Below are 22,393 nucleotides of genomic sequence, written 5' to 3'. Positions count from 1 at the left end.
GAGTCTGGCCCCGTCCTCCTGACACCCACCCTGCAGATATTTGTAAGCATTTCTAAGGTCCCCTCTCAGCCTTCTCTTCTTCGGGATGAGCAAGCCCAGCTCCCTCAGCCTCTCCTCGTAGGAGAGATGCTCCAGTCCCCTCATCATCCTTGTAGCCCTCCCCTGGACTCTCTCCAGTGGCTCCTCATCTTTCTTGAACTGGGGAGCCCGGAACTGGACCCAGTACTCCAGATGGGGCCTCACCAGGGCAGTGTAGAGGGGACAGATGAGCATCCTCCCCAAAATGCTGGTTACAACTCTTCCAACGAATGGTCTTCACTAAAACCGAGCCTTCACCCAAACACCTTTGCTCCCCCCCAGGGTCCTTTTTTCGTCCCCACAAGCTCCTTCAGGGCAGCAACACAACCGATGAGCCGCGCTGAGCCCGACTCCCCCAGATGCAGAAACACCATCAGAGCATTGCACAGGAGGGCGTTGGGAAAGCCACTTCAACACACAGGCCAGGTCTGGAGGGCCAAGGGAGTGGCACGGCATGCGCTGTGCAGCATATGGGGAAAAACAACCCCACCACGAGCTCCCCACAGGCAGGGCTGTCCCGCGGAGACATGCCAAGCAGCACAGCAAGCAGCAGCCCGGCTCATAGGCTTGGAAGGAGCACAGAGCCAATTTCGAGGTTGCTCCAACCCTGTGTCACCTTTGCGGGAAGCACTGAATGCATTACGGTGCCCTTAATACAGGCAGAAACCCACTGACCAGAGAGTTTGCTTGCTTCAGGACCTGCTCGGCCACATGCCATGTCCTCCCTAGCCGACATGGAATGCATACACAAGAGCTCAGATTCCAGGCACGAACTCCCCGCTCAGCCCCCTCCCGCAGAGGTTTCCGTCTGCTTCACTCGAGTAGCAAAACTTCTACAGTGCAAATTATGTGGTTTTTTCCAGATCACGCTGCTCAGTTCCAACACGGATCAGAAGGCAGCTTCCCCTAAGTATCTTGTAAAAAATCATCAAGCACAGATTTTCCTCCAGAGGAACAGTTTTATTCATCGCTGCAGAGGACACCGCTTGGATGTTTGTGGGCCAGGCAGTCTATTACACAACCTCCCAGTTTCGTTGGCACCTTTTCATGAGAGAAAAACAGGTACATTGGAACACTCTTCACAAGAACGTATCAACTACCTTCTGCTAACTCCAGACCAGGAACGCGGCCCTGGGAAACAGCCAGCAGGCGCGATGGGTTTGAACACAGACAAAGCTTCCACGGAAAAAGAAAATAGCGACACCACAAAAATACTTCTCCCTGCGAAAGCCAGGCAAGGTCTTTCCTCTGTTGTGCCATCTCTTCCAGATGCGTGACAAGCGCACCTCCACCTGTGGCTGTCACCAGCCATGGCAGCTTTGGAACAGTGCCAAGAGGGACCGTTTCGAACCCAGTATGGAGGGCTGGGGATGTTCACCAGGCGCGTCATGCCACGCGTGTGCACGTGTTTCCATGGTCCCTCCCAAGGTGAGAAGGGCAGGTTGCATGTCCTGACCCAGGGCATGGGAAATCCTCTGTCACACCCTGCCTGGGCAGGGACTCTGCCGCAGGATGGACCGATGTCCCATCTGGGACAGAAGCATAAGTGACCATCACAGAGCTTTGGAAAATCAGAGCTTCGACTTCTTACCCCCGCATTTTGCCTTTGAGAGCAAGTAGACTTCCAGACACGGACTTTGAGAGGGAAAAAAAAAAAAGTGAAATTCCACTCACTGTGTCCTTTGGCGCTCACCACCAGGTCTTTCAGCCCTCAGATGGCAAAGTGAGGTGGGGAGGAAGCAAGGCAGATCATTTATCAGCAAACCGCTGCATTCTACTTCCACCACCCAAATCCTCCCCCCCAGCTCGCATTCCTCGCAGACAGCTATCGCAGCTTCATCCATTCCCTCCTAAAGCCACAGCCCTGCGATGACTGCGCACCCATCAGCCTCTCCAGGCCTGTTGTTTTCACTCAAGCTCATCTTCATCAGCTGTTTAAGCTGGACCGAGTCTGGGGGGGGCTGATCAGTCAGTATGCCTGCCCCCCCCTCAGCTTTGCTGTGATGCTGAAGGACCACACAGTAAGCCTACTGCCCCAAAAAGGGTCAAAGGGGTCAGAAGCCCCCGGGTGCTAAACGCCACTCCCAGGGCTTTAAAAATCAATCAGGGAAGGGGAGAAGGAACCATGTTCCCCAGGATGTCTTTTTCTATTAGATAACCCTTTTGACTTGCAAAAGGAAGCCTGTGCCCGAGCTGTTTTGCACTCCACCCCTCGGAGAGCAGCACAAACCCCTAGCTGGGACTCCCCTTCTTCAGCGCCTTCCCCTCTGCTGCTGCGGAAACCCCAGGGGCTCAGCCCAGGCAGGACCTCCCAGCCCAGAGCGTCACAACACTGCTCACTGACCTCTCGTTCACCACGAGAGCCACACATGGATAGATTAATGCCGCACAGCCTGTCTGTTCTGTCTTCCTACGAGGGCCCAGCAGACCAGACTATTTCGCCTACCTGATACTCCCGGTGTTTCTTTTCTTCACGGCCGTGCTCCTCTGCTCCCTGGCAGGGCCTGGATCTCAGGGCAGCCTCACTGCGTGCTGTGGAGCAGTCACCATGCCTCTCCCGCAGAGAGCGGGCAAAGCAGCCTCCTCAGCAGCACCGAGCCCCATGTCTGCTAGCTGCTTTGACTGGTCCCAAGAAGGGTGCAGCACCCACCAGTCCACACACTAGCTTTACATCAGCTCCATCAAACCCGCAAAGCTCTCCTGGTAACGCACAAGTTCAGGTGCACTCTCTGCAATCTGCCCTGCCATTCCCTACCATAATATGGGTTGGAATTTCAGGTTACATTTTTCTCCGAGGAATCAAAACAAGTCACCTGGCCCCCAAGAAGCAACTTCACACAGCTGCTGGGAAAAATGCCAACAGAATCTCTTACAAGCTGGCTAGGCACGTAAGATTAAGTGGAGGCCGCTTGGGAAAGTAAACTAATTCAAAGATAATAAGCTGACCTTGCAGTGTTCAAGTACTTCCAGCAGTGCTATCTGTCTCGCCAGGAAGGGAGAGACATTTAAGAAGTGAGCTATCTCCTACTCCTCCTTCCTATTTTGGCCCCTGCTAGCCAGCCCTGGGCCAAGTGACACAGAAGGTAAGTGTCTGCAGCTCAGCACTGTCCTTGGCTCTACATCCAGAGCCTGCCTGGTGACACCAAGGCTCAGCACCACAGATGCACTGGTTTCTCTTTCCGCCAGACACGGGAAGCCTGCCATCTCTTCCAGCAGGAGAGTGGGAAAAGCTCAGGATCTCACCATGTGCTGGACCCATTTGACTTCTTTTCCCCTGTGACCTGTCAAAACTCTTGAAAGGGACACCGGCCCGGGCAGGGAAGAGCTCTCCTCTCTTCCTGCCTCCCACCTGCCCTTCCTTGTACAGGCTCCATGCTGTCACCTGCTTCCTGCTGTCCTGTGTCCAGATAGCTCCCACACAGCTCGTTTGGGAAAGCGATTGCAGGAAGCCATAAGCAACCAGGTCACAGGCTTTTGGCAGGGGAGGAAAAGAAGAATAAAACACAAGGTGGAGGAAGAATAAATGGAGATGAACTCGCATGACCAGATGCCAGCTGGCAGGATCTACAGGATGATTAAGTTATGCGTAACTGAGAGTCCTCTGGGATCAAAGCATTTAATGCCAGGGAGCTACACCTCGGGAAAGAATCCTCCGGAGACAGGACAGTCAGCACTCCTTCCCTTCCCTGGAACGGGGCTGGACGCAAACCGCCCGATTCACACAGAAGTAAACAGTTTGAAGCCTGCTCTGTGGGATATCACGGCAGCGCACCGACTCTGCTGGGGGATTAGAGAGCTCTGCTGTCACCAGCAGCCCTTTCTGCTTTAGTGAGATTAAGTGACAATTCTCTCCCTGACTGCCCGACTCCCCTAGCTATCCTCGTCACCTGTTGCTGGCTCCAGTGGCTGCAGCCATCCCAGGCACCTAAAAAAAATCAAACCTCAGACCTTCATCGAACCACTGCCCCCCCCTTTAGAGTGTGACATTCCAGAAGTTACCTGTGCCACAGTCCCACGGCTGCACCTCATCTCCTTCCAGCTGCTGAACACGCTTGTGGGTCACGGACATTGAACCTGGGGCTAAACCACAGGACTGCTTGCTGCGGGGCAGCACGGAGGCTGCACGTTTGTCTGTGTTTAAAGAAAAATGTTCTGTGGGCCCTGTTAACTATTAACACCTGATTCCCAACCCTAAAAGTCCCTAAACCTAAGACCACTGAATGCTGGGGAAAAAAAAAAATCTGTTAGATGGATCTTTCTCTTCTTCTTAAGGTTTTTCTGCAGCATCTGTTATCATCCACTGCAGGAAGATGGGGGGTTCTGGCTCTGATCCCGCATAAACCATCTGATGCTCTTATCACCCCTTCGCCCTCAAAGTCAGCACCTAAATTAACAGGTGCTGCTGAACAAGTGGACCACGCTCCTAAATCAGCAAGGTATTTGTACCAGCACTAGGAACAAAAAAAAAAAGTCTCCAAGTGATTTTGGGACAACTCCTCTGCTTGCTGGCAGGCTGGAACACCCAGAAGTCAGCGAGAGAGCCTGCATGGTCAGAAACGCTCCCCAAAATCCCTGGTCGCACTTTCAGAGCGCTGGGATTTTTTATTGTTTTGTTTAAAGTTTCCAAGCCCAGTTCAGGAGGACTAGAGTCAGGAAGCTTCATATTGAAAGTCAGTGGCTCAGTCATTGTCTTGACTTTAAAGGATGTATCAGGGGATGTTTATCTTCTTCCCTCTGAACTTTCCTTTTGCTTACCATTTTCTTAAACTCAAGCATCCTCGTGAGGCAGAACTACGTGCACTACTATAAATCAAAGGATTATTCATAAACACTGTGATGTATAAATATCAGAACACTACAAATATAGAAGAAAATACTCGGAAACAGAAAGATGGCGTGATATTTTCAGGATGTTTCTGCTTCCACCACACTAAAATCGAGTCAGTTGCCTTAAAGCTGCGCTGTTTTATTGTGCTGTTCTCCAGTTCGCATCACACGGACTCTCAGCTGTGCAAAGCACGGCTCCTTAAAAGGATGCTTTGATGACTGAAGTCAGAGCTCCCCTTTTGTCACTTCTAAAAAAAACGTTGATTCGTGCTAGGAACAAGACTGCGCCCTGTGGGACACGGGCTGCTGGGAAGCTGTGCTCTATCGCCTGCCCTGATCTTTGGCCTCTCACCTCACTCCTGATCAGTCGTCCCAGCACATCAATAAAACTCTTTCCTCTTTCCTCGAAAGTTTGCCTGAGAAAGAGTAAGACCAAGATTTTATTATTGCCAAGGAAATCCCGCCAGGTCCCGCTGCCCCCTCTTCCCCTTGCCCTGGCGCTAGCCTGTCCCCCTTGACGAGACCGTTCGGCTCACTGAACCAGCACAAAGCTAACTTGAAAAGAAAACTAAAAATTATTACGTGTTTCCTGACACTTTGGCATTCCCCACAAGGACAAAGCTGAAAGCAACGAGGAAACCACCGAGTCCTCTGCAAAGAAAGCAAGCCAACGGGCAAGGGCTCTGCCAGACCAGCTCCCGACGATAGGGACGTAGCCTGCCACGCTGCTCGCGCTTCCTCCCGCCCTAGCAAATCCCGAGGGAGAGACGCCGAGCTGCGGCATCCCGAGAGAGAGCAGCACTGCAGAAAGTCACCTTCAGCAATCTTCTGCATTAATGTGCCGGAGGGAGGAGCTGAAAGGCCAAGGAGTGCAGCCTTGGGGAGAAGAGAACAATGCTCCCCCAGCTCGGTACAGACGTCTGGGATGAGCAGGGTATTGTGGTGACTTGTCCTGCGCCTCCTGCGCATTCGTTTGTGGGTGGACCTGAGCAAAACAGCAACGCTGGTGTAAGGTGCTCTGCTGCCTTGCCCAGACAGGGAGTGGGCTCCTGTGCCACGGTCCTGCAAGCAGGAGACACTCAGAGCCTCTGTTGGCCTGGGGGAGCAAGGAAAACACATTTATTCTGAAATACCGGAGACATATGGGAGGATGAGAGGAAATCTCTCCAAAGTTAGTCATCCAAAGTCAGAAATCAAGGCTGAAGAGCTTGAAACTTTGGGGGTTTATGGTCTGATCCAACAAATCACCCAAGCATGCCCGCACCAGAGAGACAGCATCTGCCCATAAACAATTAATACCTCAGCATCAACAGCTGCTCCTGGGATAGATCTTGCCGGCCGTGTTCGCTTCACGTACGGGAAGGCTCCAGCATTGTTGCAAAAGGAGAGGAAGACAGAGGCGGGCAGTCACACAGGCCGAGGTACTGCAGAAGCCATCACGCACGTGAAGCCCGGGAGATTCTGCTGTCTCCATTTCACCCTTTTGCTGGTAAATGACACAAACCCCCCAAAGCCGCTGTGCTCCTCACGGAGACGGTCAGCTCAGGGCTGTCTTAGGCAGAGAGGGACAAAGTGGCAACAGTGAAAAAGCTATCAAGGCAGCCAAAGCCAAACAGCAGGGCACATATGGCGAAGGGCCTAGGTCCCAGCCAAACTGCCAAGCCCAGCAGGCGGCCACAATGCACCCACATTGGGGGTCAAGCACCAGAAACCACCAGATTACCGAAAACACAGGAGTGCAAACAGCTGCTGCCATTACAGCTGAAATCACCCGCTGTTACTGCTTCCCTTGTCAGCTCCACTCCAGGCAAAGAAGGAACTGAACCAAAAATTTCTCTTTGATGTCAGGACTGGGAAGCCCCTGCTGAAAGTGCTTACACGGGGGAACCGCGGTGACGTCCACCTCTTCCAAAGGGTCAGGCAAGCACCTCCCAGCCTGCTCCGGCAGCAGCACCAGTGAGGCAGTCAGGCCACGGCTGCTTGGCTGGCGAGCAGCATGCCGGAGGCTGGGCACAGATAAGCAGAGACCCAGCAAGCACGGAGGCACCGCTAACCCAGGCATGGAAGTAGTGAGGAGGAGAAGGTGTCAGGGCAGCAGCACCAAGGATAGACCCGAGGGAACAGGCAAGTGGGAGACAGCGCACTGCAACTTGCTCCCAAAGAGCAGAATCTGTTGTGTTCAGCCTGGACTTCACTGCTTTCTCAGCAAGCAACGGATAGCAGCATCTCCCAGAGCCATTCCAGTTTGGTTCGATATCTCTCTTGGGATGCAGGCTCCTCCAGTGACTGCAGAAGTAAGGACAACCGGCTCGGGCAAGAGACCTCATGCTACATGCCCGTAAGCCCTCCTTAGGCTGCTAACCCCACGCGAAGGGGCTCTCCAAACACGTGTGCCTCCCCCCGGCCGGTTTCTCCTCCCAGCAGAGGCTGCGCTGGCTGCCAGCATCACTCCTGTCTCAGAGGCCGTTGGTGCAGGCAGGAAGGCAGAGCTCACCTGGCTGCCGCAGAGCCAGTTCTGAGGAGCTCCGAGCTTCCACTCTCCTGCAAGGGCTCCTACATCAAAGTTTCCCTTCCTCCTCCTCCACCAGCCCTGCAGGGGCCAGGCAGAGCCTCTCCTCCCATCCCTGCATCTCTAAATTTGCCTGGTTGCTGAGTGTGTCTATTCTCGGCAGCCACAGGCAGGCGAGATGAGGGAAGCGAAGCGCACACATCAGTCGTGTCGTGAACAGCATCGGTGCCAAGTTTTTTTCCCTGCTGTAGCCAGTTCAGACAGAGAATGTGTCTGATGCAGCACTCCAAGCTAAGTAACACAATTTGTGAAAGAAAGCAGAAAAAGTTCTTTCCATACTAACCATCCAAGCAGTTCTCCATTATCTGGGGACACAGGGAGAAACAGAAATAGCTGTTAACAACAGAAGAAACTACTTCATACAAAACCTGGGTCAACAAAGTGTTCAAATCATAAAAGTGAGGCCAGGACAGAAAAGAAAAGTTTTGGGACACCAGTGACCGCATGCTGGCCTAGGCTGAGAATTGACGTGGTACAGCAAAGCAGACTAGTCGCCCTGGTCCCCAGAGCAAGTCCTGCTGGGGCCGGACAGGTCTGAGAGAGCCTGCAAATGCTTTCCAACTTCAGGCAGCAGCATCTGCGATACAGCTAATCCTCAGTTAGCCCGGGAGGATTGAGGGCTGACAGCAGGGCTTGTCTCCACAGTGGGGAAGGGGAGGGAGGATGCTATCCACTTCCCCAGCAAAGCAAAAGCAAAGGCACCAGGGACAGGAACAAATAATCAGTTTTCACACACGCAAAATCACGGCCATCACCTGGAGTGGGTTTCCAAAGCAGGTAATGAGGGCAGTAACCCGGAAGGGTGTATTGAACAAGCAAAGCCGGTTATGCCCATTGCATCTTATCTCCTACATATTGAAAATAAAAACAGTCTCTTCCTCCCAAGAGACTTAATCCTCTAGACAGGATTAAAGTCCATCAGTCACGGGGCTACCCCGGAGAGAATAACCCAGCAGTGGCCGGGGGATGGCTGAGATGGTATCAGCAAGCGATCCTTGCGCGTGGCGAGGAACTGGAGGGGAGCACAGGCAGCCTGAAGGGAGGAAAGCATTTTCCGCTTTCAGCTTCCCTAGTAACACATTGTGGCATTGCAGGCAAACCAGCTCCCGTTTTCATGCCTTGTTAATCTCAATGGTGCTGTCGGAGAGAAGCCGAGCCCAGCTCTGGGCCTGGCTTCTCTCAGCTCCCACTGACTGCAAGTACAGGCCAAACGCCTTTGATCCTCGTTGCAGCTCAGGTCTTGGGCACCTTGAACACGGCACCCAGGATTAGAAGACACTTTGGAAAACACTGGCCACCAGACTAACCTGCATCAGGGGCAAGGCATTTCTCCTACCAAATCATCTGGCCACACCTCACACTCTCTGGCAACCGCCTCAAGCCTTGTGCTTATCATTTTTTACTGTCACCCTACGGTGGCCATGAACTCCTTGTTCTTGTCAGCCCGGAGGACGCCGTCAGCCTCACCCAACACAACCGAGAACGGAGAGGTTTCTGCTAGGGAGACACCACGCTTCTCTGCAGCACCTTCTTGGAGAACACTCGCAGCACAAATAGCTCTTGTACCCATCTAAGCCCGGGCAGGATGCAGGTCAGGTAGGCGCCCAGCCCTGCTCTCCTCGCAGCCCTGTAAGAGGGGTGCCCTCTGCTGAACTAACAACAGTCCTGCAACAGGCAAAGCGTCTTCTCCGGTTTCCTTGACGCAGTGCCTCGCAGGTCCGGAGCACAGCCCGGGACAGATCACAATCCCAACAACAGGCAACTGAACACAGCCCATTTAATCCAGTCAGACACAGAGGGACCACGACAGCAAAACAAGACAGGACCGAGGCACATCAGGCAGGCAGGAACGAAACAACGGGCAGGAGAACGCGGTGACAGACGTAAGACTGCAGAACCGTAGGTGCAACATCTCTCCAACACACAGAGCCAGCTCTTTCTCCGTGCTGGACACAGTTCTGAGGTCTCATCTCCGGAGGGTGGAGAGGGATCTGGAGGAGTTGCCCTCCGCACGGTCAGCGCTCAGACAGGAGCATGCTGCTCATGCTGGGGAGAGGAACCCCAGTGCAGACAAGAGCTTCGGGGCCGAGTCCCACACCGAGGAACGTCACAGCTGCTGCAGTGCAACTCACCAGCCCAGCCTCTCCTGCCCAAAAAGCTAGGGAGCCCCACCGGCGAAGATGAGCTCCAGGGCGGCCTGAATGTCCCCTCCAGTGGCTTGCAGGGCCCGGAGACTTAGCTCGTCATCGTGTATGCCCATGTCTCGCAGCTGCTGAAGCTGTGGCTGCCACTGGCTCTGTGGACAGGAAGCAGAAGCTAAGGGTGGATGCAAGAGTCCAAGCCAAAACAAAACAGCCTTCTCCACAGCTCACTCTTCCCTGCTGCGTTCTCCCACCTCTCTCCAGCTTATGAGTACAACGCTAAGAGCGCAAACGGATCCTGAAAGTTCAAAGTCTTGCTGCAAACTGGCCAAATCCACCAGCCCATCCCTCCCCGCTTCCGCCCTGTACTTTTGCACCAGTCCACCACGCCTCCTGCAAGCACCACTTCTCCAGCGATGCCCCTTTCAGCTCAGTGTCGCACCACAGGAGGCGGGTGGAAGAACCACCTCGGCCCCGCCGTGCTCGATGTGACATGGGGCTTTATAGGCGCCCAGAGGAAGAGGCTGTGGCACTGACCTGCAGGCTGGGCTGCCCCGAGGCCTGCAGGGCATGCTGCAAGGCCTGACTGAAGAGGTCGTTGGTGATGGGTGTTCCCGACTGGACGCTGGATGACATCGGGGAGGTCCCAGAGGAATGACCCTAGGAGGAAATACGTGGTGTACGGATCAGGAGAACACTTGTCACAGGATCCCAAGCCAGCACAGGGTAATGCCTGCTGCAGCCCCACTATCATGCCTTCTGGAGCTTGTACAGAAGAGACCCCAACCGAAAGAAAATAAACCAGCAAGAGCTCCACACTTGAGAAGGGCTTGCGCTGGGTCAGGCGCTGGTTTTACAGCCCAGGAGGATCTCCCTAGCCACTGCGCTGCCGTCATACCTGGGTGCCAGGGGTGGGCGTGTGGGAGCTGCTCTCCGGGGTGCTTGCCAGTGCCAGCGCGGTCGCCAGCTCGCTCTGGGTGATGGGCCGGGGTCCAGCAGCCCCAGCGTAGCCAAGGGAAGCTGGGCGGGAACCAGAAGCGCTGCTGGATGGCGTAGATCTCGTGCTCTGCATGGAGGGAAAAAACCAACCAACCCAACTCTGATGTCAGTGTCCACGTTCCAGTAAAACCCGACTCACTGCTCAGCCCCAGGGATCCCTTTCCTACCAGACTTCAAACTCAAGCGCGGAACTTTTGAAAAATAAAAGTGACAGAATCGGATGTGCTTTTTTCCCCAAACTCAGCTTTTACAAAGCTGCGGAAACCAGCAGTAAACCTTTTAACGTATCGTCTATCAGCTCAAAAAGACAGTGTTTTTATAGCCTGTACCAGAACAGTCAGCTGTTGACAGACCCTTTTTCCGCCTAAATATGCAATTTCTTACAAAACACTTTGTCCTTCGGAGAGGAAGGCCTCCCTACATTGGAGAAGGGCAGGGATCAACACTCCCATGCTTCTCAGCCACGCTCATCTGCGCACAACTATCTCTGCATCAACGTGGCTCAGAAAGCATTTACTCTGAGGACAAGCGCTGTTCCCAGTTGTGCTTCTGCACTCTCCTACTGTGACCCCACCTCAGCACTCAAGAAAATCCTGACGCGAACAGCATCCAAGCACACCACCAGCAATATGTCTGTCTCCACAATGCCCCTAGAGCCAGAGCCGCTCGGGCCGTTCGTGAGACAGGAATAGAGAAAACCTTTGGAGTCTTTAAGGGCTGCAAGTTAAATCCATACTGCAAGTCCCAAACAGCTGTTCCACCAGCCTGGCCGCTTACCTGGTGGAAGTCATCTTCATCATCAGAGAGACCTTCAAACAGAAAGCCACCTGCAACAGAAAGGAGAGTCAACAGATCATAGAATCATAGAATTATTAAGGTTGGAAAACACCTTTAAGATCAAGTCCAACCATCAACCCAACACCACCGCGCCTGCTAAACCATGCCCCGAAGTGCCATGTCTACACGTTTTGTGAACCCCTCCAGGGATGGCGACTCCACCACTGCCCTGGGCAGCCTGGTCCAACGTCTGACCACTCTTTCAGTACAGAAATTTTTCCTAATGTCCAATCTGAACCTCCCCTGACGCAACCTGAGGCCATTGCCTCTCATCCTATCGCTAGTTACTTGGGAGAAGAGACCAACAGCCACCTCGCTACAACCTCCTGTCAGGTAGTTGTACCGAGCGATAAGGTCTCCCCTCAGATACAGAAAACCGAGCGCTGGAAGGAGTTAGGCACCAGATGAGGGTCCCGCGGAGTCCTTGGCCATGAAGCCAGGCTCAACCCCAGTTAACGCACTAGTTGGGACAGAGGCCTCGGCACTGACCAGCTGCAGGAAGGCAGGTCAGGCCCATTGTTTGCACAGCACAGGGGCCACAGCACTCTGCTACCAACAGGCGTTATCCACGCCTGGCTGGAGAGGCCCCGAGGCCAAAGTGCCCCAGATGAGTCTCACACAGCACAAAAATCTATCAAACCGCAGCACACGTTTCTAGCTCAGGAACCCAAACCTCTCCTCCTTCCAGCCTGGGGATGCACATCAGTACAGCACAGATCTGTCTGCAAATCCTGCAGCACCTCTTCTCTGCAGGGTCCCCACCCATCCGTGCAGCTGAACGTACCGGGCATGTCCCGGTAGGAGCCAGCGGACATGCCGCGGGAGGATGTCTCCGGGGCCGGGAGCGGGGTGCTGCCAGCCACCGAGTGCAGAACAAGGACAATGGCATTCACAAGCGCGGGGTGGGCTGGGATCAGCCTGGAGAGAAAGAGCGGGGGAATCAATCACGTACAGAGGGAAACTAAGAACTCAGCAGCTCAATGCCAGCAAAGAACTTCTGTCAGGAACGGCAGAGCCATCTGGCTGCGCCTGCACCACCACAGTGGCCGCCGTCGGCTGCCCAGCAGCAAATGCCTCCCCACCTTGCTCTGCACACCAGAGAAGCTGAGGCTCCTTCTCGATCCCTGACCCTCCCACTGTGTAACAGCTCCCATGTGCCCTCACGGGAGCAACTTTCCACTGTGAGCAACCAGATCCAGATCTGAAACCACGATCCAGAGGCAATGATGGGCCCTCTCCCCCTTTGGTTTAATCCAAGCCCGGAGGCAGATGCCTGTCAAAGCATCAGCTCCCTCCTTTCCGCTGCCAAGGAAGCGGAGCTCTGTCCTGAATCTCCTGCCTGGAGTATCCGCACCGGCAGGCAGCAGCAGCGCTCACTCTCCCACCCACAGGGAGCTGGTCTGTACAACAGCGCGACAAGGGCATTGCTTAGTCACTCCAGCACCTTACGTGAACTTACGTGTCCAGCATGTTGGGGTCCGCAAACACTGAAAAGAGATCCTTGTCCTGCAGGACTCCTGGGAGGAACCAGGAAACACAACGAGTAAAAGACAGGATACGAAAAACAGGAGGCAGTCAAACAAAAGCCATGGGAAAAACTGAAAAAATTGTTTTTTGGGAACTGAGTCACTAGCAGACACCATAAATATTCTATTATTGTTCTCTCTGAAGCCTTTTACGTCTTTCCAGAGAGACTCCTGATCACAGCTGCGCATGCGGGGGACAGGGCTTTCCCAGCAGACGCCTGGGCTGTGCCCCAGCACAGACAGCTCCACCTCAAGGGCAGGATCAAACCCAGCTCCTGGCTGACCCCAGCTAGCCGCTTGCTGTGAGAGGTGGTGACTGCACCCAACACTCCACCTGCCTCGCAGCAATGTGCCAGAAAAACTAGAAACATCCCGGGCCAGAACAAGGAAGCGAGATCCAGTGAGCATTTTTGTAGCCCTTCGCAGCAGGGGGGGGGAAAAAAACCCTCATCGCCACTGCTCTCCTTTGGGCTCCATGTCACTTAATCCTTCTGAAGGCAGCCTCTGTCCTCAAACACTACCAAAAGAGCACAAGACCAACACCTGAGCATCCACTCACGCTTGTGCTCCGCAAAGGAACCAAAAACGACACTTTTGTCAGAGAAGGGGGACTCTCCCTTCCCCGTGCCGGGAATTAAACACTGACTCTCCCTGTTTGGCTTTCCTCAGGTCCTCTGGATCGCACCTGGACTCACCCAAAGCAACGGGGTCGCTGCTGAGGCCGGGCGTAGCCACAATGATCTGGTCCAGTGACTCCTTGTTCCCCAGCATTTTGAAGACCTGATAGGGAAACGAGAGCGGATCAGCAGCGCCGCGCGACAAGGCTGCACGCCAGGACTCTCTTCACAGAGAGGGGACAGGCAAAAGCCACCCAGCCAGCAAGGCGCGAAGCCCCACTCACTGCGTCTCTGTAGGCAGGACTGCTGTGCAGAGCAGCATGGAGGACCCGGAACTCCCGCACTGCTGCCACCTTATCCACGGGCTCTGAGGGAGGAAAAATAATGGAACAAAACAGGGTTCTCCCTCTGTCAGCTCTGCCGGACATTCTACAGGCCCCTAGGACTTCCAGACGGCAACAGCAGTGGGGATTCTTCGGTGCCCCTGGATGCAGCTGACCCAGCGAGGAAGGGCACAGACTATCAACCGCCTCGGCACAGCTACCACAGCGCAGCAAGTAACTGCGCTCTCAGCTGCCAGACATATGAAAATACATAGACATATCCTCCTACACATACAAAAGGAGCCGTATTAGAGTAACAACTCTAACTCATCTTGTTCTACAGTCAGACGGTCCAGGAACACATACAAGCCTGCCCATTCTTCAAGCTGAGTAACCAGTCACTCTGCTCTCTGGCAACACGCTACAATTAATCATAGCCAATTAAGGAAGTGATGTTCACTCTCTGCATTACACAGCTCATTCCTTAACCACCCCATCAGCAAGAAAACCTAACATCCATTGGTTAGACACAAATATGTCGGCCAGCTCCTCCTGCAAACCCCATGCCAGGCTCCCAGAAGCAAATCACAAGAGGAGCCGCTTCTCGGCGACGGGGGACCCAGACCAAGCCCATCCCGGCGAGATCTAAGCAGTAACCCAGCCTGCCTCTGCCTCACCTGGCTTCTGGTCAGGCTCAGGCCAGGACTTGCGCAGGACATGAACAGTGGAGCCAGACTGGATGCCGTAAAACTCCAGCGTCTGGTCGTCCCTCAGCTTACGGCCACAGTAGATCAGATCTAGGAGAAACACCTACAGGTAAGTATCGAGAGCACGCTTGGGAAGAGCCTGGGGTCTTTAGGAACCGAGGACCGCCTGGGCATTACTGCTCTGCCCTTTCAGCTGCTGCGCTGGGCCAGTGGCACGGGGACTCCACAACGCAGGGAAATCACCGAGCGGAGACTCAGGGAGGAAAGCACGGAGCTGAGACGCACAGAACACGACCTGGCCACCTCCTTTTGCAAAGGTGACCTCTCTCGCGATTCTCATAAGAGATCTCACAGGGACACATTCGTGCAAGTCAAAAAGATTCCGTAACAAGGGCAGTGACACCATGGGGATCCCGGGCAAATGCAGAACAAGCTGTCCAAAGCACAAAGCACCAAGACTGACATCTCTGGTGCAGGCTCCAAGCCCCCACACCGCCCTGTCTGCTTGCACCCAGCCTCCACGGCAGCAGGACACAGGCAGAGGGGAAGAGGCCGGACCCCCGAGGGGATGCAGGTCAGCACCTACCGATGAGCTCGGGGTCCGGGACAGACTCCTGCAGCTTGCCGGTGATGAGCTGCTTGAGGTTCGCGATGCTGCACCCACCCAGCGGGCATTCTCCCAACTCCATCTCCGGCAGACACAGGATGGATTTGGGGGCCAACGGCTGGTCGGCCAGCTTCACGGCGATGTGCCACTCCGGCAGGGACATGCCGGCCTTCCCACCGGGCACAGCCTAAGCCCTGGAAAGCGAGGAAGGCAAAGCGAAGCGAGACGCTCCCGCAGCCGGTTTTTGTATCGGAAACCTTGTAAACCCAGAGGCGAAGCTCGGCTGGGAAGCCCGCGGGGCCTAGCCAACAAGCAGCCCCGCTTTCCTGCTCCCACCGCACCTGAAGCCCCAGGGAAGGGCCCTGCCAGCCTCAGCGCTCGGCCGAGGGAGAAGGGAAGCCGAGGGCAAGGCCCGGCGCCGTTCTCCGGGCAGACACGGGCCTCAGGCCGCGCTCCGGCCACCGAAACCCTCGCTTCCCGGCGGAGCTGAGGCAGGACGCTGCAGGCCCGGGGCCGCACCGGAAGCTCCGCGCGATGCACCCTGGGAAACGGAGTCCGCCGGGGGCGGGGGGAAAGGCGGCGTTGCGATAGGCTGGCCCTGCCCCGACGAGCCAATAGGCAGCCGGAGGAGGCTTTAAGGGCGGCCCGGCCGCGCCCCCGGCATCCTCCAACTGCACCGGAGCTGGCGGAGCTCTGGAGGCGCGGCGGGAGGGCGCACGGCCAGGCGCACCCCTTCCCCGCTCCCACCACCGGCTGCCTTTAATTAAGGGTATTTAATTAAGCACCACCAGCCGTCCCCAGGGAAGCGGAGCTCCCGGAGCAGGAGGAACCCTGCACCCCCGAGCAGGGCGAGCTCCAGCCCCGACTGCCTCTTCCTCTCCCGAAAAAGGAGAAGCCAACGCTGCTCCGGCCTCCAAACCCCAAGCCAAGGCACCACATGTTTTCCCTGACCAGAAAAGCCATTTGTGCACTAAAAAACACCGACTGACCACGAAAGCACAGGGAGGCGGCAAGAGCCACACACCAGCCATGCCTCCCTCCCTAACAGCTCTGAAAATGGCCCGCACAGCACGAGGCAGCTGTAAGGGAATCCTAGAATCCACAGAAAATCCATAGAAAAGGTGCTGCCCCTACATTCCGTATTGTATTTACCCCAATTTTTGCCTTCTAAGGCTCAAGTCCAAAACCACGCACTGCGCACCAGTTCTTCGCAGCCAGGAGACCGAGCGCCCACCCTGTGAGGAAGCGAGACAACCTCTTCTTGTTTTCAAGCCTCAGAAGTTTTATTTGTTTTGCTACAAAGGAGCCACCTGTGGCGAGCCTACAGGTGAGGCATCTAACAGCAGCATCACCTGCTCCCGAGCCCACCGCACCGCAGGGAAGAGGGGCAGCTAGCCAACCGCAGGAGAACTACAGCCACTAAAACACACATCACTACTGGGTACCTCAACAAACCAATTAAAACATGAAATAAGTAACAGGCAAGGGATTGTGGTCTGACATGGGAGGAGTCAGCAGCCACAGCACAGCCAGGGACAGCCCTCGGGTGACCGCCAGCAGCCCCACTAGAAGCACTTGCGATGGACAATGGAGGGGCCGGACTCGTCATACTCCTGCTTGCTGATCCACATCTGCTGGAAGGTGGAGAGGGAGGCCAGGATGGAGCCGCCGATCCAGACCGAGTATTTACGCTCTGGCGGGGCGATGATCTTGATCTTCATGGTGCTGGGAGCCAGGGCGGTGATCTCCTTCTGCATCCTGTCAGCGATGCCGGGGTACATGGTGGTGCCGCCAGACAGGACAGTGTTGGCGTACAGGTCCTTCCGGATGTCCACATCGCACTTCATGATGGAGTTGAAGGTGGTCTCGTGGATGCCGCAGGACTCCATGCCCAGGAAGGAGGGCTGGAAGATGGCCTCGGGGCAGCGGAAGCGCTCATTGCCGATGGTGATCACCTGCCCATCAGGCAGCTCATAGCTCTTCTCCAGGGAGGAGGATGAGGCGGCCGTGGTCATCTCCTGCTCAAAGTCCAGAGCAACATAGCAGAGCTTCTCCTTGATGTCCCGCACGATCTCTCTCTCAGCGGTGGTGGTGAAGCTGTAGCCCCGCTCCGTGAGGATCTTCATGAGGTAGTCGGTCAGGTCACGGCCAGCCAAGTCCAGACGCAGGATCGCATGGGGCAGGGCGTAGCCTTCGTAGATGGGCACGGTGTGGGTGACGCCATCCCCAGAGTCCATGACGATGCCCGTGGTGCGGCCAGAGGCATAGAGGGACAGCACAGCCTGGATGGCTACATACATAGCTGGGGTGTTGAAGGTCTCAAACATGATCTGCGTCATCTTCTCCCGGTTGGCCTTGGGGTTGAGGGGGGCTTCAGTGAGCAGGACAGGGTGCTCCTCTGGGGCAACGCGCAGCTCATTATAGAAGGTGTGGTGCCAGATCTTCTCCATGTCATCCCAGTTGGTGACGATGCCATGCTCGATGGGGTACTTCAGGGTGAGGATGCCCCTCTTGCTCTGAGCCTCATCCCCCACATAGCTGTCCTTCTGCCCCATGCCCACCATCACGCCCTGATGCCTGGGACGCCCCACGATGGAGGGAAACACAGCACGGGGGGCATCATCCCCTGCAAAGCCCGCCTTGCACATGCCAGAGCCATTGTCCACGACCAGGGCCGCGATCTCCTCATCCGCCATGCCGACAGGCCCTGAGGGGAGCAGGGAGATGGAGGTGTCACAGCAGGAGCATCGGGGAGCCCTGACACTCCCCTCCACGCACTATAAGCCTGAAAGGACCATAACACACCAGGTAGACCCAGCACCAGTGCTGAGGGATTTAAGGTGAGAGGGAACATGGAGGAGTCTTGGAAGCTTGCCCCACAGAGCCCTCAGGGCCTGAGCAGAGGGGAGACACCAACAAAGCATCGCATCCCCCAAAACACACACGTATGTGCGGCCCCTGAGAAGACAAGCACAGACCCTTCCCGCTCACTCCCGAGGTATCGAGCAGGGGGTCCCACCAACACAGGGTCCCCCCCGCCCCCCCCAGATGCCACAGACCTGAGGGAACAAAGCACAGCCCCAGGGCCAAGCGCTTCCCCCCTTCCCTCCCGGGGTCCGGCGGGGCCGCTAACCCGGCCGAGGACAGGAAGGCGGGAACGGGCCGGGGGAACAGGAGAAGGAGCCGCCGACCCACAACTCACCTGCGCGCGCCCCCTCAACGACTGCCCGGCCGCGCCCCGTGCGCCCCCTTTTATCACCTCCGCAACCCGGAAGCCGCCGCTCGCTTCGCCATTTCATTGGCTCACGCCCTCTTCGAGGCCCCGCCCCCTTTTTTTTTTACGCACTCTCTCTGAGCCCTTTCCGTGTGCGGGGCGGCCAAGCGCGCGCCTTCCGTTACTGGGGCCGCACCCGGAAGTAGGGCGGGCGCTTCCGTTGCTGGGCACCGCCCCCGTCGCCCCGTTTCCGGCTGGGCTGAAGAGGAGGGGGTGGAAGGGAAGGGGAGGAAGGAAGGGAGGAAGGCAGGCAGGCGACTGCGGGCGGAGCCGAGGCGGCGCGCACGGGCTGGCGGCCGCCCGCGGCAGGTAACGGGCAGGTCCGCGGGAACCGGGTCTGAGGCCGGGCCTGCGCCGGGAGCCGGTACCGAACCGGGAGGGGCCGGGCTGGGGCTCAGCGGCGGGGGGTAGGCCCCCCCCCCCCCCCCCCCGGCTGGGTGGGGGGGTTGGTGAGCGGTGGGTACGGGGCACCGGAGGCCTCTGGTACAACCGGACGGCGCGGAGGGAGCTGGGGTGGGAGGCCTCGGGGGCTGCCGCTGGGGAGGGCGCGGCGGCGGCAGGCCTTGCCCCCCCCCCCGTGAAGAGCTCGTTAAGAATCCCATCCCAGGGGCCGCTTAATTAAAGCGGGAGGTGGGGGCCGCGGGAAGGCCCCGGTGCGTGCGGACCGGGGGGCTGAACGGGGCCCTCTCCCGGGAGAGACGCGGAAAGCGGGGAGGAAACGCTTGCGGCGGGGGGGAGAGACCGGCGGGGGTCAAGGCCGTTGGCCTCGGGCGCGGCGCTCGTCCCCTGTCGCCATATCGCGACGGAACCACTGTACCTGAGCACCGGGAAAGGCCGGCGCTGCTCGGTACCGGGGCCTGAGGGGGGGCTGGCCCGGCGGGTTGACCTCGTAGCCGAGGCGTGCGTTACCCTGCCCCGTACCCCTCCGGCAACCCAGCCCGGCTCAGGGGCTGTCGCGACACCTGCACCAGTCCGTTGTGGTTTGACTGGGCGAGCGGGTGCGTGGAGCTGGGCCTTCCCAGCTTCTCGACGCCGCGGCCAGGTGATGCCGCGTTACCGCTCCCGACGTTCGAACCACTAATCCACTTTATGTATCGTTTCGTTGGCGAGTGAGAGGTGTTGCCGCTGCCGGTGAGGTGAAGACACCGACGCGCCGGGCTGTCGTTTAGCGTGGGGAAGAGTTTGCGGCAGAGAAAGGAGTTGGGCGTCGTAGCCGGCGCGCGGGCCGAGCGCCTCGGAGGAAGGCGTGGAGTTGCGCCGGGGGTGCTGGAAGTCGCCGTTCGCTTGTGCAGCTGGTACCTGGCAGGTTGTTTGTTGGTCTGGGGCAGAGCTGGGTCCGTCTGGAGAGCGTGCGTTAGCGAAATGGTCTCTTTTCTCGAGTGAGCGGCTCGAACGGCGCAGCACTGGCTGTAAACAAGGCGGTGGGAGGTGGCCAGGAGACTCCATGGCTTGTTTGTGGTGGCCTTTCCTTTGTTTCTCTGAGCTGACTGTATTTTGATATCGGTGAACCTTGAAGGGCAGCGAGGGAGACCTGCTTAAGCATCTTTTTACATGGAGGGGAGGGGGGGGTGGGAAGCCGAGAAGGACTGTCTTTGTGAGCAGGTCCGGTTCGCGACACACAGTCCAAAATACTGGTTTTAATGGCTGGGGATTAAAGGCGTAGTCATCCTGCTTGGATTTACTGTAGGTGTCTGCTGTCTTTCCAGCTGTGGTCAGTTCTGTTGGTCTCTGCTCTGAGGAGGTTGGTGCTGGCTCAGCACAGGCTCACGGCAGGTCGCGGCGGAGGGCTGGGAAGGCTCATGGGTCCTTCGGCCGGGAACGTCGCCGGGAGGCCGCGGCCGGGGCTTGGGATGTGCTGGCAGCGCTGGGAACCGGAGGCAGGAGTTGCTCGCTGCTCGGCAGCCCGGTTCGGGCTACGGTGGTCTTTGCTCTGCTCTCGTCTCGCTCTCCTTGGGGAAGACAATGGCTAATTATAGTTCTTTTTTTTAAGAAAGACATGTTAAGTGTAAAGAATTTAGCGATGTCATGAAAGCATAGAAGAATCGAGAAATGACTGGTGTGCGATAAATTCCTGCCCATTTTTTAATAGAAATATGGCCAAGCTTATCATCCTGGCTATCTCCTTTTAAGGCAGTGTTTGTAGAAGGGCCGAACCCTCCACATTAAACCTAACATTTCAAAAGCAATTCTTTAGGAAGCGTGGAAGGATTCTGACAAAAAAAAAAAAAAAACTACCCCGAACTGCTGGGACAGCGGACAAAGGCATTTCAGCTGCTGTCTTTGGGGTATATCAAACTGACGTTATAGCAAATGTGTTCGGCTTGAAAATACAATTAAACAGTCTGAAAATTGAATGCAAGTTTGAGCCTGAGGCTGTTAAACATGAAGCTGATTGTTTCACGGTCTCCTGCACAGGAAAGAGTATTGGCTTTGCACTCTATTTATCCTCTTCCTGGGGAAAAGATGAAAGCATTTTATATTCATACGGACAAATATTTGTCTATCTTTCAGATTCCGCCCATCTCCCGAGGTTGCGGCTTGAGCCCTGCCAGACTGAGCCTCGCACACCCCCCTCTTCTCCCAGCCATGCAAACTGCAGGATGAAGCTGGAAGCCGTGGTCGAGCAGCTGCAGAAGCAGCAGCAGAAGCAGCAGGCGCCTCTGCAGATGGATTCCCGGGAGAGGCAGCAGAAGCAGATGAGGGAAGCCCAGCTGCTCTACACCCAGCAGCTGGCTGTGCAGCAGGCTGTCCTCGCGGCCACATCTGGCAGGGCTGCAGGCGGCTCCGCTGCCGGGCCCGTGGCAAGAGGCCCACCTGCAGCCGGAGCTACGCGGGCTTTTGATCAGAGCAGCATGAATTCAGAGCCGGAAGAGGAGGAGGAAGATGAGGAGGAGGAAGAAGAAGAGGAGGAGGAGGAAGAGGAAGGGGGTTTGGAAGGTGGCGATCTGGAGGATGGCGCTGACGTGACTGGGAAAGAAACCTGCTCCGCTCTGAAATATTTTCATGCTCCCAAAGTTGCCCATCACAACCAAAGAGTGGCCTCTACCTCTAATCCTCTCCCGGCTTCGGGGCACCAGCGGGGACAGCAGGGCAAGGAAGAACAGGGTAAAGACACTACTAAGCAGCCGTATGCTAGTTCCCCGGCTGGACGGCAGAGCTGGCGGCTGGACGAGCAGCTCAAACAGGTCAGTGTTAACGTTCCTTCCGAACTAAGGACAACTGTATTCGGTCGGAGCGAGGATTTCTTTAGCCCAGTGTCCTGTTACCAGCTCTGGCTGTTTGCAAGCGCTTTGGAAAGAGCGCGAGAACTGGGCATATGCGGAGCGACGCTTCCCTGGCGTACTCTTCCACGTTTATTCTTTTATAAAGAGATTTCACCAGAACTTGATTTGCTTTACAGATGCAGATTTCCAGCTAATGATATAGAAGCCCCAGTCCGTAAGAACCTTAGTAGGGAGGTAGAGGCTTGATCTGTGGCTCATTTATCTTCTGTCTCACTGCTGCGGTGCCATTCAGGTTGAAACGGGCTGGTGTTGTATTTATTTTTGGTGCAGACACTTGCCTGCTAATGTCTCACTGAAGTTATTTCGCCTACGACATCTCTAACCACTTCGTGTAGGAGCTCCGGGTGCAGGGCTTTGGCTGGGTATCCGCTCAGGGGTGCGGGCAGAGCGCGTGTCCTGCTGCGAGGGAGCGGAGCCGCTTGGCATTTCACGGGTGGGAAGGAAGGAACTAACTTGCTCCTGCTTGGTTTTGGTAGGAGGTGAATTCTGTGCTTGAATGAAGAATTATTATTCCTTGTAGATAAAAGCCAGAGGCTCGAGAATTCTTTTTTTTGTTGAAAGTGGGTGTTTCAGTTCATGTAGCTGTTGGGTGCTGTTTTGTTAC

The 22,393-nt window shown here is 56.2% G+C and overlaps 3 protein-coding genes across 6 annotated transcripts in view; 1 reads left to right on the top strand and 2 right to left on the bottom strand.

Annotated features, from left to right (window-relative positions):
- Positions 1 to 9,234: 9,234 nt before the first annotated feature.
- Positions 9,235 to 15,739, bottom strand: UBL7 (ubiquitin like 7). The gene is made up of 10 exons (XM_009935867.2): positions 15,211 to 15,739; positions 14,595 to 14,714; positions 13,879 to 13,961; positions 13,673 to 13,757; positions 12,911 to 12,968; positions 12,236 to 12,369; positions 11,392 to 11,441; positions 10,514 to 10,681; positions 10,153 to 10,275; positions 9,235 to 9,770 (listed from the first exon to the last, which is right to left on the bottom strand). Exons 1-10 carry the CDS (start codon positions 15,392 to 15,394, stop codon positions 9,633 to 9,635), a joined length of 1,143 nt encoding a protein of 380 aa, XP_009934169.2. The 5' UTR covers positions 15,395 to 15,739; the 3' UTR covers positions 9,235 to 9,632.
- Positions 15,740 to 16,489: 750 nt separating this feature from the next.
- On the bottom strand, positions 16,490 to 18,534 carry LOC104330628 (actin, cytoplasmic type 5). Of its 2 annotated transcripts, none has more exons than XM_075431980.1 (2): positions 18,434 to 18,534; positions 16,490 to 17,938 (listed from the first exon to the last, which is right to left on the bottom strand). In XM_075431980.1, the coding sequence occupies exons 1-2, from the start codon at positions 18,528 to 18,530 to the stop codon at positions 16,797 to 16,799; spliced, it is 1,239 nt and encodes a 412-aa protein (XP_075288095.1). In that variant the 5' UTR covers positions 18,531 to 18,534; the 3' UTR covers positions 16,490 to 16,796. The 2 variants fall into 2 exon arrangements, with proteins under 2 accessions (XP_075288095.1, XP_075288096.1); XM_075431981.1 differs by having other exon boundaries at positions 16,490 to 18,016; positions 18,434 to 18,504.
- Positions 18,535 to 18,696: 162 nt separating this feature from the next.
- Positions 18,697 to 22,393, top strand: part of ARID3B (AT-rich interaction domain 3B) — a 34,549-nt gene continuing 30,852 nt past the window's right edge. For all 3 annotated transcript variants that reach the window (XM_075432238.1, XM_075432237.1, XM_075432239.1), the window contains exons 1-2: positions 18,697 to 18,814; positions 21,017 to 21,690. In XM_075432238.1, coding sequence (XP_075288353.1) covers positions 21,106 to 21,690 — 585 coding nt within the window. In that variant the 5' untranslated portion in view covers positions 18,697 to 18,814; positions 21,017 to 21,105. The remainder of the gene's footprint in view (positions 18,815 to 21,016; positions 21,691 to 22,393) is intronic.

Source organism: Opisthocomus hoazin, chromosome 10 (genome assembly GCF_030867145.1).
Source record: "Opisthocomus hoazin isolate bOpiHoa1 chromosome 10, bOpiHoa1.hap1, whole genome shotgun sequence".
Taxonomy (NCBI): Eukaryota; Metazoa; Chordata; class Aves; order Opisthocomiformes; family Opisthocomidae; genus Opisthocomus; species Opisthocomus hoazin.
The sequence above is the reverse complement of the archived record's forward strand: the minus strand, read 5'-3'. Positions and strand labels throughout refer to the sequence as shown.

Bases quoted from the DNA above. Each gene is read 5' to 3' on its own strand.
- UBL7 (XM_009935867.2), bottom strand. From the start codon at position 15,394: ATGTCCCTGCCGGAGTGGCACATCGCCGTGAAGCTGGCCGACCAGCCG. The intron at 14,715-15,210 runs GTAGGTGCTGAC...TGTTTCTCCTAG, and splicing joins CCCGGACCCCGAGCTCATCG to ATCTGATCTACTGTGGCCGT. The intron at 13,758-13,878 runs GTGAGTGGGGCT...TTTCCCTATCAG, and splicing joins GTCCTGCCTACAGAGACGCA to GTCTTCAAAATGCTGGGGAA.
- LOC104330628 (XM_075431980.1), bottom strand. From the start codon at position 18,530: ATGAAATGGCGAAGCGAGCGGCGGCTTCCGGGTTGCGGAGGTGATAAA. The intron at 17,939-18,433 runs GTGAGTTGTGGG...TGCTCCCCTCAG, and splicing joins CGTTGAGGGGGCGCGCGCAG to GGCCTGTCGGCATGGCGGAT.